This window comes from Ictidomys tridecemlineatus, unplaced genomic scaffold, assembly GCF_052094955.1.
Source record: "Ictidomys tridecemlineatus isolate mIctTri1 unplaced genomic scaffold, mIctTri1.hap1 Scaffold_50, whole genome shotgun sequence".
Taxonomy (NCBI): domain Eukaryota; kingdom Metazoa; phylum Chordata; class Mammalia; order Rodentia; family Sciuridae; genus Ictidomys; species Ictidomys tridecemlineatus.
The window spans coordinates 1,585,779-1,605,862 of record NW_027523264.1 but is presented as its reverse complement, the minus strand read 5'-3'; the positions used below and the strand labels follow the sequence as shown (position 1 = coordinate 1,605,862).

Genomic DNA, 20,084 nt, shown 5'->3' with positions numbered 1-20,084 from the left:
CTCTTCAGGGTATCAGTTGGCTTTATAGTATGCAGGTTAAATTTTGCAAACTTAGGAACATGTGTCATGCACAAGGCGACTGGATCACAGATGGGTACACACACCTCTCTCCTGCACTGAGCTACACCTCACTAGCTGCTCTGATGGACTGTGTACACACATAAAAGAAACCAAGGGTATTCTTTTTTTATGGTCGCAAGTCTCATAATTAAACCATGATTCTTGCAAGGTATAGGTTTGATTAATGGGAGACATCACCAACATTTTTCAATAAAGTACCACAAATGTTTTAACATCTACCTGGTTATTAGCTTTGGGGCTATATTTAGTACACACAAATCAGGAAGCCTTCTGGAGCAGGTTAATAGCAAAGGTTACCACTGAGGAAAATGGCCCTGTTATAGATTTACAAATGACAGTGTCAATAGACTTAACCAAGAGTGTGTACTGAAAGATAAAATGTGTGCTCGTGGAAAATTCCTCATCTGAACAAATATCAGAATTTTCACAGCCTAGAACGGGAAGGAGGATTCCTCTCAAAGCCCCTTTCAAGACGGCCTACGGCTCAATGCAAAGTTGGCAAGCAGTTACCACGGCAACCTAATATTGTTTCCTCCATCTTCAAGAGTCTGCACACTGAAGCCGGCGCGGTTCCCCGAATTCTGTGAGGCTCTAGCAGGGGAAGAGGAAGCATTTTAATAAATATGCCTCCCTTTGACAAAAAAAGAAGAATCGTACTGGGCCCTAACATGTACCATGTTGACAAAAATACCAGATCAAGTGGATTTGAGACATAAGCCCAATTCAGGACTGGCTTGGCCCTCCAAGGAGCCTCCCAGGGAAAGGAATTTCTTTATATTCTTGGAAACCCTTTTCTAGAAAAGCCATTTCATTCATACCTCTGCAGGGATGTGAGCGGGTATGAGGGCCCTGAGGAAATCTGTAAGAACCCCTATTGCCCCCACCCCCACCCTTTCATCCCTTTAAAAGTCCTGTCAGCCATGCCCCCCTTCTCTCCCACCTAAGGTGAGATTTCCAATGGTCCATACATAAAATTCACCCAGGTTGTAATTTATTGGAACTGTACATTGGAGTAGACTATGGGGGCTACTTCTGATAAGATGGAAGCCAAAGAACATTTTCAAATAAATGCCATAAAATTACAGTAGCTTAAAATTTTGGTGAATCATAGTCTGTTGGTTATTTAAAATGCATGGGTCAATGTGTTCCTGAGCTTAGGTATATGCTATGTAAGATTAAAATCTTGGGGGGAAAGCTTTTGACAAAAATTGAACAGTTTTCACAAAAGAGAAGCCCTAAAAGAACAGAATCTAGAAGTTGTTAGATTTCTTTCTCATCGCCACTAAAGCTTTGTTGTTGTTTTGTTTTTTTCTTTCAACCTTTGCTAATTTTTTTCTTTGGAATAACAAGATTGCTCTTTTGTCAAAAATACATAAAAACAAAAACACATCAAGCTTCTTAATATTTAGAAATACATCCATATTCCTTATTGCATAAAACATTTAATTTATTTATGTAAAAAAGTCTTTAAATATAAACATAAAATACTGTAACTAAAACAAGTGCCTATTTAAAAAAAATTAAATGTGTAGTAGAAATACAAACAAACTCAAAACAGAGAAAGTACATAAAGTTTATTTTGGTAGACTCGCTTTTTATAGGCATTGGTTTAAAGTGATTCTTTTCACAGATGATTCTTTGAAAAGCTAAAAAAAAGAAAAGGTTTACATTTCCTTTTATTTTAAAGATGCATAGTAATGACCTGGAAATAATGATTCTGCCATTCCTGTCTGTGAGAGCCAGCAGATGGAGAGAAGGGAAGCCCCCTGGCCTCTTGGCCCCCTCTGGAATCCCCTTTGCACTCTGTGAGGCTGGTCACTCCCAGACACTAGAGTTAGAGGCCATCATACAGTATATTTGAGGGTCAGGGGCCACCAGAGGCTGCAGTCCCTTGGCTTTCACAGACCTGTGCATCTACCCCTCACTGAGGCTGGATAGGCAGGCTATTTGCTCCTGTGTCAGGTCATGCCGATGTTCTATGGCATGATCCACCAGACCCAAATCCTTCCTCCTTCCTTTACGTCCCTGCAGGATGCTCACCTTGCTTCAGGGGGCCATATGAAAGCCCCTTCCCACCGTGTCCTGTTCTGGAGCATTTCCCCACCACTCCAGAAGGGGGGATACCTCACCTTTTAACAAAACCTGGGAGACACTCAATGAAACTGGGGGACAATCTAGTGATCTACAGTTTAGTGGCTACGAGTGAAAAGTTATGAGGAAACACAAAGTTTCCATGAAGACTTTAAAGCTCCTTGAGATGCCAGATTGCTGAGCACAGAAATCCCCCAGTTGTAGAGTGTGGGTAGCCTCTGGCAGACTTCCCCAGCTCTACTTTGCGCCTTCATTCTGTGCATATGGCAGAAATTCCAAGTCTTTGGTTTGTGTGAGGCAAAACCAGGTTTATGGAAAACACAGCATCTGCTTCATGTCTATTTTGTCTCCCTCAAGACAACTCGATGTCCTGACGAGCAAGAGTACCCTTAAAAAGCTCAACTACTAAGGCCAAGCATTGCACCCACAACATCTCCGGCTGCTTTGACATGGCCACACTTCATTAGTTTTAATTTACAGAAAGGAAATTAAATGATAACATTTTTTTTCCAAAGCAGAACTGTCCAGAATAGGCCTTCAGCTTAAAACAAAACATAGCATGTTTTTAATTAAATAATTCCCCAAAGAAATTCAAAATTCAAAATGCCAGCTCTGAGGGATGACTGGCCTTATATTACAAAGTTTAAGAAATGAAACTTGCAACGTTAGCTGGAGATCTTTGTCCTTGATGATATTCTGCAGACTCCCTCTCAAGGGTGAGTCCATTTTCCAATTTTGGGGCGGTGTGACTTTTATTTTAACTCATCACTAATTCCAAAAGAAGACCTGGGCATTTAAGAGAAAGTGATTTTTTTAAAGAAAAAAAATTCTAATCAGAGCCTTATTTGCAAAAATTACTTTTGAAGTTCTTTTTTTAAAAAAAGTTACATTTCCAAAAGACACATATTGGATTGGTGTACTTAATGTAACATGTTATTTTTTTCCTCCTATGGGGCTGTCTGTGTCTGACTACGTAAGACCTGGATAAAGACGGTGCTAGTTTACAATGAGGGGATTTTGTTGAAAGCTGAGGGCTCCATCAAGTTTTCTTTCCACTAGCTTCAATTGGGACAAAAATTGGCTCTTTAAAGCTGAAAAGTAATGGGTGTGATTCATACGCTCAACAGAGATAGGAGTTGTGTGGAAAAAGTGTGGGTACATCTGGAAATGGCCAAGGTACAAAGGCTTCCTTCCCTTTGTTCTTCCATGGAGACTTTTAGCACTTAGATTTTGAATGTTTTCTTTTAAAGCCACACACACATACACACACACATACACACACGCACACATGGAGACACACACACACACACACACACACACACTCCCTCCCCCCCCCCTCTCTCTCTCTCTCTCTCTGAACTGATGGCACTCAGTATCAACATCATTTTCTCTCTTGGCAACATAAGGAAATGGGGGGCAAAACACCTTACAAACGCAATGCCATGGATTGGATCCTCTGTGTACTGAGTCTTGTAGGAATGCTACACATTTTGAAATGAGCCTGAAATTGGTTTAAAAGCTTCAAAAATCCTCCCTGAGTGTGAGACTGAACCTTTATCTCCAGCTGTTAGAGCCCAAGCATCTACTCCTGCCTCTAAGCAGTGCCCCACCGATGCTTAAAAGATCTTGAACTTGATCAAATCTCTTCAGAATATGCAGTAAACTTGAACTTGGGAAGGAGAGCACATAAAATAATGTCGAAGTACTTGACTAATTTCCTCTACAAGTCACTGTGACCACGCCAGTTGGATGCCTCTCTAAGCCTGCAGACATGGTTACGGGGCCACCACAGCAGAGAGCAACTCTTGGAAGCCTGCCTTCTCTTTTCTTCACAAACACAAATGTAAAATAATTAAGTGCCACTGTCTGTTCTGGTGGAAAAATCTCTCCCTGGATGCTCAGGAACATTGATCAGATACCTCTAACCCTCTGCTGGCCCGGGCTGCCATGTTTTGATTTGCCTTTTTTTTTTAAATCTATAGTATATATATATATGTGTATATGTGTATGTATGTGTGAATGTGTATATGTGTGTGTGTGTGTGTGTGTGTATGTATGTTACAGATGGACACCATACCTTTTTTTATTTATTTATTCCTATGTGGTGCTGAGAATCAAACCTAGCGCCTTCCTAAGTGCTAGGTGCTCCACACCTGAGCCCCAGCCCCAGCCCTTGATTTGCTTCTTAATAGCCTGGTGGTAAAGGTCTCCTCTCCTGGGAGAGTATCTGACTTAGTCCTTTGCTGTTTCCACATAACATTTCCCCCCTAATAAACACAAATTCAAGCCCAAAGGGGGAGAGTGATTTCACACCTGTCGAGGGGCTTTACAAACTACACTGAATCTTCCACCTGTCAACCCTCTATCTAGAAGCACCGTCAAATACCTGATAAAATAACAACCACAAAATAACCAGAAAAGCCCAGAAATATAGAAAAAAATAATGAATTATGAAATGACTTGGAGGGAGAAAAAAAATCCACCTAGAACTCTACATTAGTCTTCCAACTCCCCTGGTGAGGAAAGGCGGCAGCGAAACCCGCAGAGCACCTGTGTGGCTTTGCCAGGCCGCTGCAGTCTGCAGACACGCGTCACCCAGCTCCTGCTTTACTCCCGCTTGGGCAGGATGAGGTTCCGCAGCATGTCGAAGGAGTTGCCGTCCGGGTGCACAGTCACCACCTCACCGCCCTCCTGATGAACCTGCAGGAACCCGGAGTCATGGAGGCCCACTATGGACACCTTCGGCCCCTTGGCACTTCCCAGGCGAACTTGTTGACCGCTGAAAAGGAAGCACAGCAGGTCAGGCTGGCTGCGGACAAGTAGCAGAGTGATTATCCCATTATGCAAAGGTGGGGTCCCAGGTGACTGGTTAACTACTACTCAAACGACAGGGTGGTTGGTGGGTTGGACTCTCTTAAGCCACTGACACTCCCAATTCTGATCACCCTGCTGACTCCCTCACCCCCTCCACCCCTCAAAGGCAACAGTGCCACTTATCTGGGTTGTTGGGTTGAGACTTGGGGCAGAAAGGCTGAGTCAAAATAAAAGACTGGTCTTACAAAATAAAGCTGAACAACATAAATTACAAGATAAATGAATTCTGATCTTGCTTTCTTTGAATATTTTCCAGATGTACCTGTTTATTACATCCTTGTTAATTGTTTTCGGAATAAAGAATTCCCTCATACCTTAATTTTAATTTTGTATCATTAAAATTTTTATTTACTTATTTATTTATTTACTAATTTATTTTAATGGTGCTGGGGACCTTATATGCTGGGTAAGCTCTTTACCACTGAGTTTCATCTGTAGCCCCTCAAATTTTTATTGTGAGGAATTCCAAACCTATAAAAAAGTTGAAAGAATAGTCCAACAAACCTCATCTCCCTTCATTTATATTCATACCAAATAATACAATTTTCTGTATTTGCTTTCTCTCTTCTCACACACACAAACACATTTATTTTTTCTGCATCTTTGAAAATAAGTTTCAGGCATCATGATACTTCATGCTTAAATACTTTAACATATATTTCCTGGAAGAAGAACAATCTCCTATAAAACCATATAACACCACTGTCACCCTTGAGAAATCTGGTCTTGATACACTAGTGATATCTAATGTACATTGTACATATTATATACATGCTATCTCATATATGTGTAGCTAGTCTTTGTTCAGATTTCCCCATGTTCAATGGCTATCCTCTAAACATAACACATTTACCTATCACACCTCTTTAGTCTTCTTTAATCTCCAGCACATCTCGGCTTTCTCTTTGTTTGCCAGTTTGAAGACACTGCCTTCCCAAGAGTGGAGGCTGGTCATTACACCTCAAAGGTTCTCAAAGCTTAGCTGTAGGAGAGTCCCTGGAGCATCCATCCCCACACAGTGTGCAGCCAGGATTTAGTAGGTCCTGGCTGCGAATTTGCCTTTCTAAAGTTGCCAGATGAGGCTGCCCCTGTTTCCTGGAGATCTCACTTTGAGAACCACTGTTCTAGAACATTCCACCACTTAGATGTATTTGATCATTTTCTCTCAGAACATAATAAACTGATTTTAAACACTTTCAACATTGTGTCTTCCTCTCACATCCTACTGGGAGGTATGAGATGCCTGTGTTCCCACTCCTGGCAACGCTGAAACTTGGTCACAGTGGTGGTGCCCACTGGGATTCTCCATCATGAAAGTGAAAACTAATTACTCAGACCAGGATCCATGGCCTTGTTTTAAGACACTATTTTAACCAAGGAATTTTAAAAGAATGGAGACAAATGAGCACTGACCTGTGTATCCAGTATTTGTAATAAAGGGGAAGAACACCATTGGGCCCTTTGTCCTGGAACGTGTGGATCAGTGTCTCCAGCACTGTCACCATCCTGGCGATAAGGTAATCCGCTTGCAGGGCCTTTAATGCTGCACTGTATTGCTTATTGTATTCTGTGACAAGATCATTGATGCAGATGGTAGGATTATTTTTGGTTACATTGAATCCACAGCCTGGGCAAAAATAAACAAATAATTGATAAAATGAGCAGTTCAACATCTTGATGGTATCACACATTCCTCTCCACCACCTGGAAAAAGTTAGTGATTGTTTTATGGTTGTTACTGCAGTGCTGGGGATCCACCCCAGGGCTTTGTCCCACGTTAGGCAAATGCCCTACCATGGAGCTGCATCCCAGCCCCACAAAAATTGTTTCACTTCCTTATTGTCATTTCATATCTACGGTCTCTGGCTACTTAGAGACTGATATATCTCTGAGACGATCTCCTTTTTATCCTTCCTTTATAAGTGAGGACCATCTCAACTTCACTAGAAAGAAGAAGTTAGGGGAAAAACTCACATCTTACTAAATTTAATTAAGCAGAAGCTATTATTGCAGCAGAACTTAGTGTTATTTCTGAAATAATGACTCTCATGTGGTCTAACTAGGTATTGTGCTCTGTATCCAGCCCAAAATGAAGTATCCATTTATTTTCCTACTTGAATAGAGAGAATACATGCTTGAAGAGAGAGAATTTTATTCAGGGCTTAAGGCGTAAACTCTGGATTCACAGATTTCAAATCTTTGCCACGAGACATCCCTAGAACACAACTAATATTTTATCCTTGGAAGCCTCCGGGGCTGAGGCTCTGCTGTTGGAAAGGAACAAGTTCCTAGGTGTGGTGTTTGAATGTGCTCCTCTGTGCTTACTGCTCCCATCCTCTGGGGGAGGGGTGGTGACTTCAGAGGAGCCCAACCTCAGCCTGCAGCAGGTCCCTGAATCAACCTAAGAGGTTTTCAATAAGAAAACAGGACAACAGGACTGCAAGAGCTAGGCCAAGGCCATCACACAGACAATGCCTCTAAGGAAAAAGTTCCCACAACATTTGCTTCAGGTGCAATGACACACCTATAGTGATAGGACTCTTCAGGAAATGTTTGGCCTTTATTAATGTAAAGGGATGGATGGGATAGCCTCTGATTTTTAAAAGCATATTTCAGTTATTAAAACACAAAGCAATGTAAACTGCACTGGGGAAAAAGACCCAGTATTTATGGTAATGGGCAGAATCTGCAGCTGTGCCTTTGTCCACTCATCCAGCAACATATCTGAAGCACCTATTGAAAGCTGAGCATTAAACTGAGAGTGATCTAATGCTGAAAATCTCCCCTGCATTCAAAAACTTGAAAGTCCTAGGGAGATTAGTGATATTAACTACTGTCAACTTAGGCTCTGTCCTGCCAAGGACCAAAGAACATTCTGCTGACAACTCTGAATCTTTCCCTGGTTGAAGATTGCCCCTATCCTCCAGTGACCTTAAGAATTTAGTAATAGCTACGAATTCATTCCCCCTTGTAGACAAAATTCTTTAGCTCCAAAACTAAATTAATTTCTTCAATTCCAAAGCCATCCCCAGGCCTCTTTGATATCTGTGAACACCACTTGGAAATTTTTTGCATCTACCTCAATAATTCATTGAAAGATAGGCAACAGAGCTGTAAGCTATGAAGTAGCTTGCCCAGAATAATACCGCCAGTTGGTAGCAGAGCTGGAAACATAAGCCTTGTGTTCTTTGGCTGGCACTTCAACACATGGTCACATGTTTTCTGTCCATTACTGATTTCTGAACACCAATTAAATTCTACTGGGCATCAGGGGCATGTCAGCAGTTAGAGGAACAGGGACCTAAGAACTTCTGGAAATGACTCTGAATCATTCTTCTTGCCTGATCTGAATATGCAGAGGTGAAACGGGGATTCCGGACCCCACCTTGACCAGCCTGCAACTGCTTAGAAAGGTTAAAAATAAGGCAACTCTTTCATGGCTGGAAAGGTCAAGGTTCTGTGGCACAAACCTGTAATCCCAGCAGCTTGAGAGGCTGAGGCAGGAGGATCACGAGTTCAAAGCCAGCCTCAGCAATTTAGTAAGTTGCTCTAAATAAAATACTAAATACAGCTGGGGATGTGGCTCAGTGGTCGAGTGCCCCTGAGTTCAATCCCTGGTACCCCCTCCCCAAAAAGAATGTAAGGTCAGCAGGAGAACTCTTAGAAATTAACCTTCTTATTACATAATGGTATATTGTTTATTTTCATTTCAAATTCAATGATAAGCTGGAGTGTGTGAGGGATAAGACCACACCTGTTTGATGTGATACCATCTGGTGGTTTCCATGGCCTTAGACAGGAACTTCTAAGCCCTGGAATTGCTCTCGACCACCTTGGTCCTCTCTGCACATTACCATACTCTATAAGACCCAGAAAAGTTATCCCATTTGACAATCTGCTCTTCCCATTGTAGGCATGAATGAGCTGTTTTAATTTTTGTTGTTTTATTAATCTAAAAACTGCAAATGGAAAGGCTTTAAAAACTTACTGATAAGTATGTAGAATGTTTCTCCCATAAGGGTTGAGTTAACCAGAACTCCTCCCATCTTCATAAGGTCACTGTAATAAATATCGTTTGGGCACTTCACTCATAAGTTGATATCCTAAAGGAAAATCTGCACATTAATGAAGCAATCAAGGACACAGAGGGATCAGATGGAGTCATTGAGCCGAAAGAAGATGAGCAGAATGCTCCTGAAACTACTGCATCAGGGGCCTCGCCTGGGCCCTTCTCCGTTTTCAGACAACTAATCACTTCTTGGGGACATTTCAATATTAAAGCAACTCTTGGGGCCAGAGGTGAGAGACCTAGAGAACATACTTAGCACAAACCCCAGAATTCTCCTCTACACCCCATCACTGCTTTTCATCATCAAAGACACTTTCTGAAGATGCCTCCTGTGAGTCAAGTTCATCAATCACCTCAGTATCAAGAGCCTCCAGCGAGGTGTGCCTATGTGCCTATCTCGTGCTAGGTGCAGGGGCAGGAAGAGAAGGCACTCTCAGGGTTCACTCCCTTCAGAAGATGGTGCTCAAGAAACAACATGGCCCTGAATTACCAGCATCATGAATGTTGATTCAGGCCACATTGTTGAGACACTGTAGAAGTGTCTTGAGCAGAATGCTATGAAGACCCAGAGGAGGGACTTGTTTTACTGAGTTATTAGAGAAAACCCTGAAGATCTGCCAACAGTCAACTTGGACAACAGAAGTGGACTTGTCATTGGTCCATTTCCACTCCATCTTGGGGATCTGTTTGTGCCCTGGTCATGGTAGAATGGACCAAGAGGAGATACTGCTTTGAGCGAGACCACCCAGGCCTTCACCACCCATATGAGCAGAGACGGGACTGGACCATGTGGACGTCATAGACACCAGGCTCAGACCTGAGGCTGGCAGCTAGATCTGGCCATGTGGGGTAAAGGAGGCTCCTCTGGGGATCTGAAGCTGGGAAAGAGACACTGGGCACTATGAAGCCAGAGACCAGAGAGAAGCTGGTGGTCTCCAGGTCCCTCGGGGGCTCATCATCCTGCACTGTGTCCCAGGCACAGCACCAAGCCCCTTCTCAGCACAAAACTCGCCTGCTGGGACTAGTCTCGTCTGTATGGAAGAGATTATGAGGCTGACTGAGGTTCCAGCACTTGGAAGTGCGGAGCTGGGATTCAGACCAGGCCTCCCCGACAGCCAGGCCTGGGTTACAACACTGCGCCGTGGGGCCTGCTGCTCCTGTGAAGCCCTCCTTTCCGACAGGCTCCTTACCTCCCTTGCTCTAGAAGCTCTGCAGTCCTAGCACAGCAGCCTGGGCTGAGAGCAGAAGTGCAGGAGCAGCCCAAGCACCAATAGGACGTGGGGTGCTCACAACGGGACCTTTCAATGACAAGGACCTTTATGTCTCTTTTCTGCCTCGAGTCAGGGTTCTCAATGCGGGGACGCATCTGTCATCCTGGTTGTCACAGCTTGAGACAGTGCACTGGCATCTAGTGGGCGGAGGCGAGGCTGCTGCTGCATGTCCCCTCAGGCCAGCACTACCCGAGGACAAATATGTCAGCAAATTATCAACAGGCCTAAGGTTGAGAGGCTCCTCTAGAAAACCTGTGAGCTGGAGACTTGAGCCTTTGTCACTCTCCCAATTCTCCAAGGGATTTCTTTCTCTTCTCTTCCTGCCACCTGTGTCCCCACAATGGCACAGTCAAGCCTCTGCCTCCACAGGAGGACAAAAGAGTTCCCATAGCTCAGACATGGCTCCTCTGCCTGGTGGGCAGCAGCTTTTCTGAGCTGGCCCTGAGCGCCAGCTCTGGCTAGGCTTCTTGTTTTCCGATTTTGTACGAGAATGAAGCAGCTTAAGAAATTCTGGGTTCTCATGAGGGCAAACAAGAACGTCTATCCCTAGATGAAGAGACAGGCCACGTTCTCAGTTTTTCTTTTCCCAATCATTTATTCAAACAGCTGCTGTGATCCTCCTGTGGCTAAAGCAGTGTGCTCAGTACTGTGGGGACCCAAGGTGAAGGAATCCTGCCTTCAAAGAGCTGGAACTTCATGGGAGATAGAATAAGATCCCACATGACTCTGCTTCAAAGCAATGTCATAAAAGTGTTTCAGACACTCAAGGTGCTATCAAGCTGTGGAAGGAGTGACCGCTGAGACACTCGGGGAAGGCACCTCCCTGAGCTGGGTCTTAAAGGATGAGCAGAAGCTCAAGATGCAGAGGAGAGGGAGGAGCAGGGATGCGGGGAGGGATGGGCAAGAGCCCAGGCAGACGTCACAGAGAGAAGGAGCAGAGGGAGCCAGAGCAGGCCTCCCACAGAAGCTCTGGAAGGAGGTGGGCCCTGCAGTGATGTGCCTGGGTCTGGTCTTGGTTTCCACGCTGATGTGACATCTAACTAGGGGCCAGCTGAAACCCTGGTGAAGGTCACAAGATAAGTGAACTCTACATAGCTGGGGCCATTTCAACCATCGAATAGTGGCTCTATGTAGGCCAATGAGGCTATATTAAAAATAAATCCAATTCAAAATCCAAGTCACACACACAGGGGTGCTGAGGCAATGACTGTGGAAACAGGCTGGGAACCTTGGTAGTAGAAGTTTCTTAAGGTGCACCACGAAGGGCAAGCCTTCTCCCTCCCCACAGCCTGCTGCCCCCAGAACTTGGAACAGCCCTGTATACAGAAGGAGATCAAAGAATGCTGCTAGGTTAACCAGTGAGGCTACAAGGTCAAAGCCCTGAAAAGGTTAACAGATTCATTTAAGATTCTAGTCTCAGTATTTAATTTACTTTCCTAAGCCTCATTACCTGTTGCTCGGTTGACAATACTTCCTCCCATGATGGAGCTTTGGATTCTGAAGCTTCCTCTGAGAAGTGTGCAGCTCAGGTTCTGCAGACCTTGCTCCTGAAGGTCTGTGACTGTCTGAGGAGCCCCCAACTCTACAGACAGTAGGGACACTGAGCATCTGGTAATAAGCATTCGTCAGCATAATGTGGAGAACACAGACTTTGGAATTATCTACACCCAGGGGACAGCAGAGTCACATGTGCATATGAAGTCGTGGCCACAGGGGATGGCAGGTGAGAGGCAATGGAGAGGACTTTTGTTTGAATACCAGTGGAGGACCTCAGCTTCTCTGAGAGTCCTGCTCCTAACATGTTGCTCCAGGAACTCATATGATCATGAGAACTGAAGGTGGGAGGGAGTGGGAGGACCTCTTTTCCATATCCATGTGAAATCTTTGCAGGAACATTTGGGGGGCATGCGGGGAGGCAGGGAAGGAAAGGATCCAGTTATCATCATCCTCTTTTCCTTGTCTTTTTAATAACTGCCACCAAAGCATCCCTCAGTCACAATGACACAGGTACCTCTGTCCTTACTTTGGGAAAGACAGTGACTGACAACCCTGGATGCTAAACTCAGTCAACCGTAGACAAAGGGTAGCTCTGCTGAGCAGAGACAATGGTAAATGCAGGTAGGAAACGAGAAGGGGATTTTTAGTCCATAAAATAAGACTTTTTAACAGAAAACACAGAAAAATAGCTCCCATCCAGTACTCCATCAGAAAGAAAAAAGGAAAGCAAGAAAGCTGACAAACAGGAAGGACAGAGCATTCTGGGGACACAGGCACTCTGACAGGGCTAGCAGAGACACCTGGTGGTGCTCGTAAAACTCCACTCTGCAGCCAGCAAAGGGCAGGTGGAGGTTCAAGTCGAGCTGCCAATTCTGCAAACACATGCCACAAACCACACAGGCCGAGCTCTGCAGGCTCAATAAGAAGGTAAGAGGGAGCTGAACTACACGTACCTGATACTCGGGAATGGACCGCACTGCCTCCACAACGGCGAGGGACATCAGGTGCTGCACAAACAGAATCCTCTGTCCCAGCTGAGACCTCAGGGGGATGGAGACCAGCACAGTAGAAAGGGCACAGCCCACTGGGCTCAGCCAGGCATTCGGTCCCCGCCCTGGAACACAGACCATTGGGAATCTAGTGCTTCACCACATGGACGCTCTGAGGTGGGAGAGCGCCCCCTTAGTACATGCCTGCATATTCTGGGGTGAACTCACTAATCAGAAGGGCACTGTAAAACTTGAAGCTGTGTTGCTGAAAGGGTTTCCCTAAATTAGCATCATGCCCTGTGGCATATCATTTATGCTCTGATGACTGAATCTTACAGTGTCTGAACATCGGCCTGCCTCATTCTCACTGCCGGTCACAGGGTGAAGACAGACATGCTGGGAAACTGGAGCAATCTACACTGATACAGGAGAAGTTCTGCAAGCCACTTTTTCAAAGTGATCCTGTTATGGGGTTGTCCACACAATCTAGTGAACATTACTAAACACCACAGCAGTTTGCTTCAAGTGGGGGGACTGTATACCACATGCTGGTTATCTCAAGAAAGTAGTTTTTAAAAAATGACCCCTAACATTAACTCTCTGAGTTGTTACTTTTCTTAAAATTTAATTTAGGAAAGTAAAATGATCAAAATGAGAAGTATGATTAATCAAAGTTCTTTTAGAATGTCTTTAAAAATCCACCATACTGAGTCCCATAGTTTGAATCATTTTTTTTTCTTATTGAGCTATGTTCAAGAGGAATAAGTGTAAAATAACAGATTTTTATTTCTCTGCTTCTTCTGAAAAAGCTACATGAGCCTCTGAGAGCCTGGTTGGGGATCAGGAGGGGCAGGGCCAACTTGTTGGTGTCTCTTGCAGACACTGGGCAAGGAACCTGGGGCAGACTGCACATGGGCTCTGGAGGATCCAGGCTCTTGTTCCACGATCAGCGGGTGGAAGAGGCCCAAGTAGCACCCTGCTTCTGTGGTCACTTTGCAAAAGATCATTGATCTAGTGTCCACCTCATGAAAATTCCAGTGCTGGCTAGGGTGGGAATCCACAAGCGAGAAGCCCTTCCACATGATACTTAGAGACACAGAAGGACCCTCGGGAGGACCTTCAGGAAAATAAATCTAACACAGTTATGATTTACAAATGCAAAGACCAGAACACATCAGAGAGAAGAATTTACAAAATGTAGGCCTGTGGTTGTTAAGGCTATCAGAAGCAAATGTCGAGTGACCAAACTACACGGCCGTTTGAGAGAGTATTTTGATTCTGCTGAGGCTAACGCTTCCCAACACGGTTTCCTTCCCTCTGGCCCCATTTCAGAGGGCTGTGAAAATGGGAAAGACTCCAACTCAAGTTGTCTCAGTGATCAGCACACAAGATCAGTGGGCTCTCTGGCCAAGAGAATCATAGATTTTAGCAAAGAAAAACAACAAAAGATGACTGACCTTTGCCCTGGGTTTGCCGGACTGCAATGGCAATTAAGCCCATTTCCTGTGCCATCTCAAACATCAACCTGCAAATGATGGGAAAAATTGGTCAGCTGGAACAGGGAATCGTGCAGGAGGAGCACAGCTCTGACAGGAGGGGACAGGGCTTGTGTTCACAGTGTGCATGTGGCCAAGGAAATGGAGTCGCACAGGGGGAAGGGCTCTGCCCTCCTTCACAGCCTTTGCAGTGAGAATGCCCACCAGAGCTGAAGAAATGCCCGAGGGCACCGAGCCCAGAGGAGGGACAGAGGCACCTGTTGGTGTCCTCAAGACTGGGTCAGATGATCCATCTTAGGAATATTCCACCAAGTTCTTTCTTCCCCCTCTGGTGCATGCACTTTGCTCAAGTGACAACTAGCAATTGCTGATATTTGTTTCTACTTACAGTGAGTTTCTGTTCAAACACCAGTACACAATCACAACAGAAGTTTCTGATTATTCAGAAAACCAATATGGTGGCAATAAAGACGTTTAAAAGATACACCATCCCCTGAGAACTAATTAGGCTTTAACTATAGTAAATAAATCTACACCTTCTGAGAACCTGGAAGAACCTGGATCATTTTAGGCTTTAGTCCCGTGTTCTAAAAATCCTATATCCAAAGTGCTTATATGCTGAATACATTTTAAGAGGTGACTATTTTAATATACAATTTTAAGCTGACTTTTACACACATTTGTTGTATTAATAACTTGTAATCATTTACATTTTTTTCTGTTTCAGTATTTTAAGCAAGGAATTGGGGATTTAATTCTATTTAGAAAAAAATTTGTCTTATTTTAGTCTATTCATGGTTGTTGTCTTCCATCTTAAAATATCAACCTTTAAAAAGATCAATGTTTATTAAATATTTAGTAAAAAGTTATCCAGTCATCCTTTAAATGGAATTTCCCTGAATAACTTTAGTTTAAAAAATAAAATTATTTAGGTCTTGAGATAAATTTCAGAGCTTCCCTTAACAACACACCCATGATTTAATAATCCCATTCACAGAAAAAAATTGCTTAGATTCCTTATGTTATATATAAACTCTTCATGCTCCGAACAAAACACATGTCCCCTGGTTGCATCCTCTGCAGAGATTGAGAACAGTTAGCCACCAGCCTTTCTAATAAGAACCTTTGAGTACTTGAATTTCATTACTAAATTTCCACTTAGTCAATAAAAGAATCTATTTGTAAAAGTTCCTGTTGGGGCCTCTTAGGCAGCCCAATGTTATTAAAATAACAGCATTTCCTATGTACACAACAGAAAATACACTTGGATTAGAACTTTTGTAAAAGGCTGGTCTTGCCACTGTTGAGAAAGTTTGTTAAGGAATTTTACCTTTAAAGTAACACCCTTCAGGTTCTTTGTGTACTTTTGTCATTATTGTTGTTGGGTTTTTATTTTAATTTTAATTTAATTTTTTATTTTTTTGCTGAGGCTGGCTTTGAACTTGAGATCCTCCTGCCTCCCAAACTGTTGAGATTATAGCCATGCACCATTGCCCATTGTCTTTATGTAGTTTTGTTGTGGACATTTGTTCCTCTTGCACCAACCATTTGTCTTTATCTTGTTAATATTAACTGCTCCTTTCCTTCTGAATCCCTCCCTCTCCCATTCTCAGCCACAGGTTTTGGGTGAGATGGATTCCATTGTTAACTCCAGGTGAACCCTAAGTGCTCATTTGGTCCTATTTCATTCCCCTTTAATTTACCAGAGCACTACAATATTAACTAATGGAAAGAATGTATCCACACTGTCTTCATTAGGTGAGTGACACACAATGGGGGAAAAAGTGTTTTCTCTGTTGCCTGAAATAGCAGCAGAACAGATGCTCTCTTTTCCAAATGTTTTATGCACTGTGGCTACTAGGAGAATAGCCACACTGGAAATTAAGCTGCTGAGGGAGCCCAGAGCATAAAACCAGGGATCTCCTGATAGAATGAACTGACTTAGGCCTGCTGCAGAACTGGTACATTACTATATACACACATAGCTTGCTTTCTTGCTTTCTTTACTGGAGGTGGGAGGTTACTGGGGATTAAACTCAGAGGCACTCAACCACTGAGCCACATCCTCAGCCCTATTTTTTATTCTTTTAGACACAGGGTCTCACTAAATTGCTTAGTGTCTCACCATTGCTGGGGCTGGCTTTGAACCCAAGATCCTCCTGCCTCAGCCTCCCTAGCCACTGGGATTACAGGCGGTTGCCACTGTGCAGGCCATGTAGCTTTATTTGTATAAATTATGCATACATTTATATTTTTGTTGTTTGGCTTAATTGCAGTTTTTGTAATAAAACAATTACTAATTCATGAAATAGTCTACTTAAAACTTTTTTAATTTCTAAAAAGTTTAATTGATAACAAGAGCCACCTAATAAAGGCTTGAGGGAAATAAATGTTTAAAATACATAAAAATTAATGAAAAAATATAGAACAACCATGACACAGCAATCTGTCTTTCGGAAATGTACCTGAAGGAAGTCAAACCACCATCTCTCTCTCTCTCTCTCTCTCTCTCTCTCTCTCTGTATATATATATATATATATATATATATATATATATATATATATATATATATATATATGTATATACGTATACATACGTATACATACATATACTATTAGTACTCTTTATTATCAGGAAATATTTCTTTTTTCTTTAACCATAAAATCTTTAAAAATAATAAATATGATTGAATTCTCCAGAAAAACAAACTTTAATTCCCTCAAAAATGACAATCTTAAATATTGGATGTGCTAAAGACCTTTATGTGATTAGATGCAAATAAGAAAGCAATTAAATCATTATTCATCAGTACTAATGAGCATGTTATTCAGGCCTATTCTTCAATTAAAAAAAAATAAGGGCCTAACATGTGAGAAAGAGTGATTGTAAGAACAGAAATGTAAGTACAAGTCATGTTGCACTGAGTGACTGGTGGGACCCACTGATCACCCCTTCCCAAATCCTATCAATGGCAACACTATCTGTTCAAGTCACTTCACATTTTATATTACTAATAGGGAAAAAACTCTTGAGAGTCAGGTGTGCATTTTTCTAAGTGAACGTTCTTCCTGTCATCTTTTATAAATATTTTTAAGGCCTCTATGACCTTATTTTCTCAAAAATGTTCTACTATCTCTAAAAATATATTTAAAATTCTCCCTTAACTCTATTGTTTCTGTAAACATTCTTTTCCAAGGCATATTATTTTGCTATTATCACTATCTACCCCAACTGTAGCTCTCCTTTTCTTTATAAGATCTAGAGATCTCTCCATGCATTGACCTCTATCAAACTTTCCCACATGCCCACCACTCTTATGTCACACACATATATTCTATTTTTCCCCATTAAATAATGTTACATGAAATTGTGACTACGATAGACTTGCTGATCAACATTCATGTGATTGCCTTTATTTCATATAGTACCAATATGTGCTATTCATACATTTATTTATTTAGCAAACATTTATTAATTTTTTGGTATGGGCAATGCTTTTGGCATTGCAAATATAATTGGAAATTAGAAATTTTAGGTAGTTTTTAGCTGAGTGGTTTTGTTAGCACTTTGCTAGTTTATATGACATGGAAACATTTCGATGTGGTGTTAATATGTTCAAACTAGATTGTGTGATCTTGAATTGTAGGGATATGTTTATTTCATTTGCATCCTGGGGCAAAATCTGGAGGACTCTATTGAGAAAGTATTAGGAAAGAAGGAATCTGAAGATAAGTTGTAACTGAAATTAGAGTGGTGAAAAATGCTGCATTAAAAAATCTTGATTTTGCAAGATTGGGGGCATGTGTTTTAGCTGGAACTTTCGGCAATACATTCTGGAAGAAAAATTGCTCCTTATCTCTTTGTCCTGACATCACTTTAAATATTGAAATGGCGAATTCAAAAATATTTTATAATTTTATAATATTTTATAATATAATTTTATATATTTATTTATAATTTTATATTTTATAATATAATTTACATCAAAGGCATAAATGCTTTAGAATGCAAAGTATATTTATGCTTTAGAATGCAAAACATATTTCTTTCTTTTTTGACACCTCATTAAACCTTCATCATGTAATTTTATTTAAACACACTAGCCATTGGTCCTCATCAGACATGCCACAGTGTCCAACTTGCATACATTCTTTCCCATATGCATACTCAGACATAAAGCCCAGGCCAGTCAGTGTCAACTCTATATTCCAGACCTTAAAACCCATGGCATCATTTTCTGATAGTTTTATACAAAACGCTAATTCTGATACAATCAAGAACAGAAAAGAAAAAACATCTCTTCTCATAAAGATGATTGTATTCTCCCAAATCATCTGCCACTGTCCAGCTCCCTGTTGGGCCACATGAGGGCATGTGAAAACAATGACTTATGAGACAGGTTCCACAAGTCTCCAAGTTTTCCAGGAAGACTGAGCTGTGGTTGCTCTTTGTAAGATGGATTTGCAACTTTCTTCATTTCCCTATTTCAACTCCAAATTAATTTCTTGAGCTCCAATCCTTATTTATGATTGGTTTCTGAGGAAAACCCAGGCCAACATAATATAAGATGATTTTTGGGCAGCACTAAAGTGGCTAAAGAAGTTTGCTAAAGAAGGCTATGTTAAAGTGGAGCTTTTGAAAGAGGACTCATTTTTTGTACCAGCTTTTGGTGGAGGATTAGATTTTTGTACTGTGTAGCTGCACTGAATCCCTTAACCTGAAGCCTAGTGGCTGAAAACAACCCTTACCTATACTTCTCACAATGCTGTGTCCAACTGGTTGCTCTGATGCCTATTGGGCTCCCTCATTCAGCTGCCCTGGGTGGGGGGAGGTCACTGCATGAGTAGTTTAGCAGCTGAGAGACCCTAAAATTCGGTACTGGCTCTTTTTCTTTTTGGGGGGTCCAGAGTTCCTCAAGAGCTGGGGGCAGTGAGGAAGGAGGTTGTGAAAAGCTCTGAAAGCTGGTGAGGTGTAGATTCTGAAACTGCCCCACATAGCTTCCTGTCACATCTTATAAAAGCCAAGGCAGTTGACCAGGACAGCTCAGCATCAGAGGTGGGGGCAAATCCCACTGCTATTGGCATAAGGTTCACAAAATTACAGCTATGTTTTTTAAAGACCACAAATGGAAACCTTTGAAAACTTGATATTTCATATTAATTCTTCACCAGAGAAAAACCAAAAGCACACATATACCAGTTCTCTGTCCATTTTAAAGAAAGCTGATCTTCTGTGTTACCTTAGAATCAGGATGGTCTGATTCAAACAGCTTCCATTTTTATGGATTTAATTCTACATACTGTTTAACATAAATAAACAGGAAAACCACAAGATAAAAACATTTGTCCATCTGTAACTTTTTCAGTGTTAGATTCTGTATTTATTAAAAATTGCATTTTTATTCAATATAACATGATTTTTACAGAACTTAAGGCTGAGAAACTTGAAATATAGTAGTTCAACAGAAATTTATAACTTCTGGAAAATATTTTGTTTGACCTCAAATGGAACATTACTCATATGAATGAATACATAACAAGATGATAGTACTTTTCAAGTTTTATAAAAAGCTTTTTATTTTAATCAATTTGTCATTCTGTCTCTGATTACATTCTTTTAATCTGAGGAGGTTAAAAGCAAATAGTTTTTAATCTTCTGCAATCATGGGTAGAAGGAGCTTCCCTCAAAGAAGAAAGCAGATATTATTTTTGCTTA

The 20,084-nt window shown here is 41.8% G+C and overlaps 1 protein-coding gene across 1 annotated transcript; it reads right to left on the bottom strand.

Annotated features, from left to right (window-relative positions):
• Positions 1–1,664: 1,664 nt before the first annotated feature.
• On the bottom strand, positions 1,665–11,264 carry LOC144373816 (biotin--protein ligase-like). The gene is made up of 3 exons (XM_078036793.1): positions 9,035–11,264; positions 6,460–6,673; positions 1,665–4,951 (listed from the first exon to the last, which is right to left on the bottom strand). The coding sequence occupies exons 1-3, from the start codon at positions 9,096–9,098 to the stop codon at positions 4,780–4,782; spliced, it is 450 nt and encodes a 149-aa protein (XP_077892919.1). The 5' UTR covers positions 9,099–11,264; the 3' UTR covers positions 1,665–4,779.
• Between the last annotated feature and the right edge of the window lie 8,820 nt (positions 11,265–20,084).

Coding starts and splice junctions, on each gene's coding strand:
- LOC144373816 (XM_078036793.1), bottom strand. CDS start 9,098: ATGAAGATGGGAGGAGTTCTGGTTAACTCAACCCTTATGGGAGAAACA. Junction 6,674..9,034: donor AACATTCTACATACTTATCA/GTAAGTTTTTAA, acceptor ATTTTTGCCCAG/GCTGTGGATTCAATGTAACC. Junction 4,952..6,459: donor TACAAATACTGGATACACAG/GTCAGTGCTCAT, acceptor CTTCCTTTTCAG/CGGTCAACAAGTTCGCCTGG.